Source organism: Talpa occidentalis, unplaced genomic scaffold, assembly GCF_014898055.3.
Source record: "Talpa occidentalis isolate TD23 unplaced genomic scaffold, MPIMG_talOcc4v2.1 talOcc4.17, whole genome shotgun sequence".
Classification (NCBI taxonomy): Eukaryota; Metazoa; Chordata; class Mammalia; order Eulipotyphla; family Talpidae; genus Talpa; species Talpa occidentalis.
In genome coordinates, this window is record NW_023601754.1 from 50,173,890 (window position 1) to 50,182,495 (window position 8,606).

General features: G+C 73.0%; 1 protein-coding gene across 2 annotated transcripts; it reads left to right on the forward strand.

The window, feature by feature from the left end:
* Positions 1 to 244: 244 nt before the first annotated feature.
* EPN1 (epsin 1) lies at positions 245 to 7,890 on the forward strand. Of its 2 annotated transcripts, XM_037517226.2 has the most exons (11): positions 245 to 441; positions 2,439 to 2,750; positions 3,921 to 4,170; positions 4,637 to 4,761; positions 4,948 to 5,022; positions 5,357 to 5,440; positions 5,785 to 6,070; positions 6,372 to 6,482; positions 6,555 to 6,641; positions 6,964 to 7,221; positions 7,327 to 7,890. In XM_037517226.2, the coding sequence occupies exons 2-11, from the start codon at positions 2,523 to 2,525 to the stop codon at positions 7,533 to 7,535; spliced, it is 1,713 nt and encodes a 570-aa protein (XP_037373123.1). In that variant the 5' UTR covers positions 245 to 441; positions 2,439 to 2,522; the 3' UTR covers positions 7,536 to 7,890. The 2 variants fall into 2 exon arrangements, with proteins under 2 accessions (XP_037373123.1, XP_037373124.1); XM_037517227.2 differs by lacking the exon at positions 4,948 to 5,022 and having other exon boundaries at positions 425 to 441.
* Positions 7,891 to 8,606: the final 716 nt, after the last annotated feature.

The following is an 8,606-nucleotide window of genomic DNA, read 5'->3' on the forward strand; positions in this document are numbered from 1 at the left end:
CCCTCTGTGGCAGTTTCATATTTGCTAAGACGAATTTGCTCATTAAACATTTTGTTGTATTTTACTTTACGGCGTGGCTCTGTCGCTGTCTGCCCGGGGGCGGGGGGCTCCTCCCGGCGCGCGGCCGGAAGTGGGCGGGGGCGCCTGCGGCGGGCCGCGCGCCGGAAGTGACGTGCGCGGCCGCGCCAGCGCCGGCCGGGCGGGGCGCGGGGCCGCTTCCGCTTCCGGTCCGTCGCCCCCTTCGGTAGCTTCCCGTCCGCTCGGCGGCTCCCCTCCCCCGCCCGGTCTCCGCGCCCCCCCTGGGCGCCGGGGCGGCGGGGCGGTCGGCGTGCGGCCCTCCGTGCGTCCGCGCCTGCGCCCGAGCGCGCCCCGCGACACCGCGGCCGGCGGGGGCCGGGGTGCCCGCCATGACCCCCCGGATCCGGGCGTGAGGGCGCCGAGGTGAGCGCGGAGGGCGGGCGGGGTCGGCGGCCGGTCCTCGCCGGGCCTGCGTCCGCCGCCGTCGCCCCGCGGCCCGGCAGCCGGCGCCTCCGTCTCCGCGGGCTCCGCCCGGCCCCGGCCCCTCTCGGCCCAGTCGGGTCTGCGCCCGCGGGGCCGGGGCCGGGGCCGCGCCGGCCGGGGTCTGAGGCCCGTGGCCGCCGCCGCCTCCGATCGCCAGCCCTGGCTCCTAGAAGTGGAGTTGGGGTGCTCGTCCCCACTGGACGGGCCGCGGGCGCGCTCGCGCGGGGGTCGGGGCCGGGCCGGAATCCGGGGAGCAGTCAGCGCGGCCTTAGCCTCGGCCGTGGGTGGGGGTCTGTGTTTTTCCGGAGAGGCTCGCGGACCCCGCGTTCCGCAGCGGGGGTTTGGGTCCTGCCGCTGAACCCCAAGCCGTCCGCCCCCCGCTGAACCTGGCGCTTCTCTGCGTGGGCTTAGCAAGCCCGGCCTCCTGGGCCGCGGGAGCCGGGGTACCCGGACCCGCGCCTCCTGATTCCGCCCTGCGGGCACCCTTGGCTTTCCTGGTAATAGCACCCCGCGGCTGGGCGCCCACTCTGGGGATGGCCGAGCGCTTCTGTTCCCACCCCTTTAATCAGCACCCGGCAGGGTAGGGGTGCGCTTCCCTTTCAGAGTTGAGCAGACGGCCGCCAGGGAGGCTGCTGACTTGGTGGCCGGCGTGGCTGATTGGCACCCACACTCTCTTCCTGGCTTTACACCCCGTTTTCCTCCTCTTGCTTCTTGGCCCCAGGTTCCTGCCTCCCCTGGCTGCAGGCCTCCTTGAGCTCTGGCCTCCTGCTTGCTGTCCCCACGTCTGTCTGGTGCCTCTGGGCAGCTCCCCCTGCCCGGGTGTCCTGGCACCTCTCCGTCCCAGCGCACCTGGCTTGGCACCGTGGCTGCCGCTTCCACTGCTCCGCTCTGTCTCACTTAGGCCCTGGCCGAGCCCACGGGTGGCCGTGCCCTGGGCCCAGTGTGGTGGGCACAGGCTCTGTCTGTGGCTCCTCAGAGAGGCCACGCGCCGCGGCAGTCAGAGCTGGGGATGAGGCGTGTGTCCCAGGGTGAGGAGCCCCCCTCAGCACCCCAGTTTCCTCCCCTAAAGCTGGTGGCGGGTCGCTGGGCTGGGAGGGCTGGTTGAGGTGGCGTCTGCAGATGCCGTGTCTGGGCGAGGGCCAGGCGCCTCTGCTGTCCCCTGCTGCCGCCCCTGCTGTCCACCTGCGCCTTCTCTGCACAGCTTGAGTTGAAGGCGTGGGTTTGGGAGCCTCGGCGCTGGGCTGTCAGTGCTGCCCTGTGTGGTGTGGCCTTGCTGTGTCACTCAGCCTGCAGGTGCCCCGGCAGTCAGGGTGCTGACCAGGTCTCGTGGGGCTGGTCTGAGCTCAGGCTAGGGCTCCCGGGCCGCTGGGCTGCCACACTCTCGCCTCTGGGATGCCCAGCGGCCCCGGAAGCCTCCCCGCCTCCCCCGTGTCCTTGTTCTGGGTGCTGCCCTCCTCGTGTCAGCGCCGTTCTTGGAGCGACTTCTGGCCCGGCTCTAGCGTGGGATGGCCACGGCCACACACAGGCAGGCTGATGAGCACAGAGTCACGAGGCCGACGGGAGTGAGAGGGCCCGCCGGGCACGGGGATCTGGGCTCCTGCGCCTCAGGGTTTGTGGTGCGCTCCCTGCGGCTCCACCCGCTCAGCTCTCGGGCAGCTGGGCTTTGCTGAGCAGGAAGCCGGGGTGCAGGTGCGACTGGGGTGTGCCCCCTTGGCCCCTGAGTCTTCCAGGCTGCACGCGCCGCCTGGCTGAGCAGAGCCCCGAGCAGGAAGAAGCCGGCGGGTTTGGGGAACTGAAAAACCTCGGAGGTTAACTTGGGACAGGGCCTCGGCCCCGGCTGGGTGCTGGCCTCGGACCCTCACGCCGGGCACCCCCAGGGCCAGGGCCGGTTTCAGGCTGGGCGGGGGCCGGCTGCTCAGAGGCTGTCCTTCCCGCAGATGCGCTGACTGCCAGCCCCTGCCACCGCCCCGCCAGTAGCCGCCCGGCTGCCCCCGGGGCACGCCCTCGCCACTGCCACCACGATGTCGACCTCCTCGCTGCGGCGCCAGATGAAGAACATCGTCCACAACTACTCGGAGGCTGAGATCAAGGTCCGAGAGGCCACGAGCAACGACCCCTGGGGCCCGTCCAGCTCCCTCATGTCAGAGATCGCCGACCTCACCTACAACGTCGTCGCCTTCTCCGAGATCATGAGCATGATCTGGAAGCGGCTCAACGACCACGGCAAGAACTGGCGGCACGTCTACAAGGTCAGGGCGGCGGGGGAGGGCGGCTACAAGGTCGGAGCGTCTTCAGGCGGGGTCGGGGGTGGGGGTGCGGGCTCCCGGCCGCCTCTTTGGGAGGGCCTGGGTCCCGCGTGTCTGCGCAGGCAGCTCGCGGAATGCAGGGAGCACGCGTGGCGGTGCGCGTGTTCGCGTGTTCGCGTGAGAAGGGCCTTGTCTGGGAGGCTGCCCACTGGGAAGGCCAGTGTGGGGCCCTGGGTGCCTGGTGGGCCTGTGCCCTCGAGGGCTCTGCTCCTCCGCCTGGTGCCACGTGGCCCCTGGAGCTGACTGGGTGGGAGGGCTGGCCGTGAGGGCCGGGGCGCTGGGGGCCTGCTGTGCGAGACGCAGGCTGCCGGTCCGAGTTCGGCCTGAGGTGAGTGGACCTGGGTGTGGAGCCGGCGCTGACACCCCTGCGGTGCCTTCTCTGCCTGGCCTCATGCCCCCGCGGGCCTGGCCGGGATGCATCCCTGGTATGTTCGGCCGCTTTTCATGAGAGCCCGAGTGCTGTGTGTCCTGGACACCCTGGGCCCCTGGGCCGCTCTCCAAGATGGCACCGGATTCACGTGCTCCTCCTGGGGCATCCGCGGAGCCCCCCGGTGGGCCCGACCCCTGCTGCCTGCTCTCTGGGGCTGGCCCAGGCCTGGCCACTCTGCGGGCCACATTCACCTTGGGCTGGGGCGCATGCTTGCGGCTCGCTTCTTGGCTGGCGTCTGTGCCCACGCTGGTCTCACATGGGCATGGGTCCTTGGGGTGCAGGTCTAGGTCCCCTTGCGCCGGGGCCTGCCCACAGGTCGTGGCTGCCCAGCCGAGTGGCTTCCTCATGGCCTTCACAGACTCTGGCCCTGGCGCTCTGCTCTGCTCTAAAGCCGGGAGCCTTGTGTGGGTGTTGGGGGCTCCGGGGAGCCCCTGGATCATCGGCACCCTCTAAGCTGGGTCCTTGGCTGAGGGCCGAGCTCCCGGCGTGAGGCTCGACCCAGACGGTGACCGGCTCTGCGGCCCACCGCACCCTTCCCCACTCCCTAGGCCCTCGTAGCCTCGGGGGCCCCGCTGCATGGAGAAACGCCTGGTGGGCTCTGCCCTGGCCGTCAGCCCCTCTCGGGGTGGCCAGCCCGGGATCCAACGGGCAAGCGGGGCACTCACGGCCACGGGCGCCCGCAGGCCATGACGCTGATGGAGTACCTGATCAAGACCGGCTCGGAGCGCGTGTCGCAGCAGTGCAAGGAGAACATGTACGCCGTGCAGACGCTCAAGGACTTCCAGTACGTGGACCGCGACGGCAAGGACCAGGGCGTGAACGTGCGCGAGAAGGCCAAGCAGCTGGTGGCCCTGCTGCGGGACGAGGACCGGCTGCGGGAGGAGCGTGCCCACGCCCTCAAGACCAAGGAGAAGCTGGCGCAGACCGCCACGGGTGAGCCCCGGCCCCCAGCCCGCCCCCCCACCGCCCCCCAGGGTCATCGGGGCTCTGGCTGGGTGGTTGAGCAGCGGCCACAAGGCCGTGTTCTTTGTGGGTGCGGCGGGCCTGTCTGGGGGGACAGAGTCTCTGGAGGGGGTGGTCCTGTACCATGCAGGGAGAGGCCCCCCGGGGCCGTCCCAGCTGAGGGGGTCCAGAGGGCCGGTAGGCCGCGGGCAGCGGGAGTCTGGCCCTGACCTTGGGCGGGACCTTGGCGAGGGCGGCGGCTGGGGAGTCTCCCACCCTCCTTATCGCGGGGCCCTGCCCAGCGCCCTCCTCGGGTGGGGCTGCCCTGCCGGCCTACGCCGGCTCCTGCCTTCTGGGGCTCCCGCCCGCTCCCCTTGCCGGGCCCTGGGTCCCGCGGGGAGCCCGCTGTCTGGGCCCCGGCCACCGGCCCGCCTCAGCACCCGCTCTCGCCCCACAGCGTCCTCGGCGGCGGTGGGCACCGGGCCCCCGCCCGAGGCGGAGCAGGCCTGGCCGCAGAGCAGCGGGGAGGAGGAGCTGCAGCTGCAGCTGGCCCTGGCCATGAGCAAGGAGGAGGCCGACCAGGTGGGCCCGCGGCGGCGCGGCGGACTTTGGTTTGCCGCCACGTCCGCCCATCTCCGCCCATCTCCGCCCATCTCCACCCTGCTCTCCCGCCGCCGCCCGCCCCCCCACCCGGCCTGCCAGCCGCCCGCTCCGGCCGCGCCTGCCCCGCGCCTGCCCTCAGCCCCCGCCCTCACGCTCTCTCCCCAGCCCCCGCCCTGTGGCCCCGAGGACGACGTCCAGCTCCAGCTGGCCCTTAGTTTGAGCCGAGAGGAGCACGATAAGGTCAGAGCAGCCTCCCCGCAGGGCGCCCCGAGACCCCAGGCCCGCAGCTCCGGCACCGGCGGAAGAGGGCCCGAGCGCCCGCCCTCTGCCCGGCCCCCACGCCGAGCGGGAACAGCGCCGTCGCCCGCCCGCACCCCACCCGCGCAGGGACCCGCGGGCCAGGCTCCCTCAGCAGCACCCCACAGCGCCCCGTCCTCACCCAGCCTCGCACCCCTCCGCCTCCCTCCCCACACATCGGCCTCATCCCATGTCCGCTTCGGGCGCTTCGGGGTGGGCGCGGTTCTGGGGTGGCTCGGGGGCAGCAGCCGGCCTGACCCCCTGCCCGGCCCCACAGGAGGAGCGGATCCGCCGCGGGGACGACCTGAGGCTGCAGATGGCCATCGAGGAGAGCAAGAGGGAGACGGGCGGCCAGGAGGAGGTGAGCCCGCCCGCGCCCGCCCCTGCGCCCCTGCGGAAGCCCAGCTCGACCGCCCCGCGGCCCCAGGCGCCTCCCCGTCAGCGTCAGCGTGTCTCCCAGCTCGGGCCGGCCCCCGGGCCTGAGGCCTCACCCCCCAGAGGGCGCCCGGCGGCCCGGTGTGGCCCCAGGACTTGGGGCGTGGCAGTCAGGGTGTGACCTGGCCTGGAAGGGGAGCAGGGGCTGTGGCGGGGACTTGCGGGGTGTGGGCTCTGGGCGCTGTTCCCCTAAGCGCCCCCACTGTGGTTGAGCTCGCCTGGCGGCTGGGGCCCCCCCTTGCCCCTGCCTCATCCTTGCTTCCCCTGCAGTCCTCCCTCATGGACCTGGCCGACGTCTTCACAGCCCCGGCTCCTGCGCCAGCCGCCGACCCCTGGGGAGTCCCCGCGCCCACGGCTGCACCGGCCTCAGATCCCTGGGGGGGACCCCCTGTCCCCCCAACCACGGATCCTTGGGGTGGCCCCGCCCCCACACCGGCCTCTGGGGACCCCTGGAGGCCTGCTGCTCCTGCGGGGCCCCCGGTGGACCCTTGGGGCGGGGCCCAGGCCCCGGCAGCCGGAGAGGGACCCACGTCCGACCCGTGGGGGAGCTCGGAAGGTGAGCAGCCGGGCGGGCCGGGGGTGGACGGGGAAGGGCCTCTGGCGCCAGCTGGGCCTGGGGATCTGCCAGTGCGTGTGCAACAGGGGCTGCACGGTCAGGGAAGCGGAGGAGGCCTTTGGGGGCGTTTCCAGTCACCTCAAGGCCTTGCAGCTAGGACACGCGGACAAAGGGGGGCAGTGTGTTTCTCCTGGTCACTGTGGGGACCCTGAGGGCACTCTGTCTCCAGGGCAGGCGTGGGGGCGATCTCTGAGCAGCCACAGGCTCAGCCTGCCCCTCATGCGGCGACTTTCCCACCCAGGTGGGGCCCCTGCTGGCGGACCCCCAGCCTCTGACCCCTGGGCCCCGGCCCCGGCCTTCTCGGACCCGTGGGGTGGGTCACCTGCCAAGCCCAGCACCAATGGCACTGCAGGTAGGTGGGGCAGACGCTGGGGTGTGGGCGTCCGGCTCCTGAGTGGGAGCTGAGCTGCTGGCCGCCCCACAGCTGTCGGGGGGTTTGACGCGGAACCTGACGAGTTCTCAGACTTTGACCGCCTGCGGACGGCCCTGCCGACATCGGGGAGCAGCACAGGTAGGCCCTGCCCCCAAGCCCCCCACACCCCCTCCATGGGTCCCTTAGCCTCCAGTGGTTGGGTGCAGCTGAGCGTCCTGCGCTGTGAGCGCGCTGTAGGCTGAGGAAGGCCGGCCCGGAGGTGCGGCGTGTCCCGGGAGGGGCCTGTTGCGGGGCGCCGTCCAGCAGGTGCCCTGTCCCTGCAGGGTCTGGGGCCGGAGGAGCCTGGCCGGGGCCTTCCTGGCCATGCACAGCGCGACCTCCCCAGACCTTAGAGCGCAGCCCACGCCCCAGGCCACCTGCGGCCGAGGCCCGCCCCCCTGAGCCCGCCCGCGCCTTCCAGGGGAGCTGGAGCTGCTGGCCGGGGAGGTGCCTGCCCGCAGCCCCGGGGCGTTTGACATGAGCGGGGTCGGGGGCTCGCTGGCCGAGGCTGTGGGGAGCCCCCCGCCAGCTGCTGCGCCAGCCCCTGCTGCCCCCACGCGGAAGACTCCGGAGTCCTTCCTGGGCCCCAACGCAGCCCTGGTGGACCTGGACTCGCTGGTGAGCCGGCCGGGCCCGACACCACCAGGAGCCAAGGCCTCGAACCCCTTCCTGCCCAGTGGTGAGGGGGGCCGCGGGGGGAGGGGCGGGGCCTCGGGCGGGGCGGGGCCGGGGGCGGGGCCTGCGGCTGCTCAGGAACCCACCGCTGCGTCTGCCCTCGCCGCAGGAGCCCCGGCCACCGGCCCCTCCGTCACCAACCCCTTCCAGCCTGCGCCCCCCGCGACGCTCACCCTGAACCAGCTCCGGCTCAGCCCTGTGCCCCCCGTCCCCGGGGCACCACCGACGTACATCTCTCCGCTCGGCGGGGGCCCCGCGCTGCCGCCCATGATGCCCCCGGGGCCGCCGGCCCCCAACACTAATCCCTTCCTCCTATAATCCCGGGCGCGAGGGGGCCCGCCGCGGCCGCCCCGCTCCCCGCCCCGGAGATCGTGTTGTGAGTGCATGTGACGGGCCGCGCGGCGCCCCCGGGGCCACGCACACTACACCCTCCTCCCGCGGCCCGCCGCCTCCCGCGCGGCTGGACATGGGGCTGGGGCGCCGGCCGGGGGGACCCCTTTCCTGTGGCATTAGAAAGGGGAGGGAAAGCCGGGGGTTCCCCACCGCACCCCTCCCTCCAGCTCCTCGCCGGCCCCTCAATCAGTGTTTGACCTCGTGCTCTTCATGCCCCGTGGTGACCCTTGGTGATGATTTTGGCGATTCGGGAATAAATGGCAATTCTCACGGCCCGTGACTCGCGTGACCCCCGCCCCGGCGCGGCTCCCGGGGTGGCCGCCAGGGGCGCCGGGCCAGAACCTCCCCCTCCCGAGGGTCGCGGGCGGGACAGGCCTGTGGGGCTCGCGGGGCGGGGTCGCGGGGAGCCTGGGCCGCCGTCAGCGTGGGGCCGCCTGGCCGAGTGGTCAGGTGTGCGCGGGCAGGCGCGGGCCGACGCTCATTCCTTGAAATCCAAGCCCGAGCCCGGCCAGAGCGCGCAGAGGAGGCCGTGGCTCTCCAGGGACAGGGGTCTCTGCGGCTCCCCTGGCGGCCCGGCCTCCCCAGCACCCCTGTCCCCCGCGGCGGGTTGCGGTGGGCGGTGTGGCCCAGCACGCGGCCGGTCGCCTGCGCTGCCCTGGTTCCCGGAGGACGCACCTGCCGTGGGTGGCACCGCGGGCGGGAAGGGCCCTCGCGTCCGGCGCGCAGCGGAGGCCTCCTGCGTGCAGGCTCCGCTGCCAAGCCCAGCCGCCGGGCAGGAGACGCGGGCCCCACGGTGGCTTTGGGGTGCCGCCCCGTGGCCGGGGACGAGACAGCTGGGGTGACCTCACGTGAGCTCTTGCAGAGAGACAAAAGCCAGGCAGTTAAACACACCCCAGGAAGGGGCGGGGTCACCCCACAGACAGCTGAGCCTTAATACCCAAACGCACAGTTCGGCACCGAGCACCGGTCAGCAGGCGGCCCTGGGGGCACAGCCTG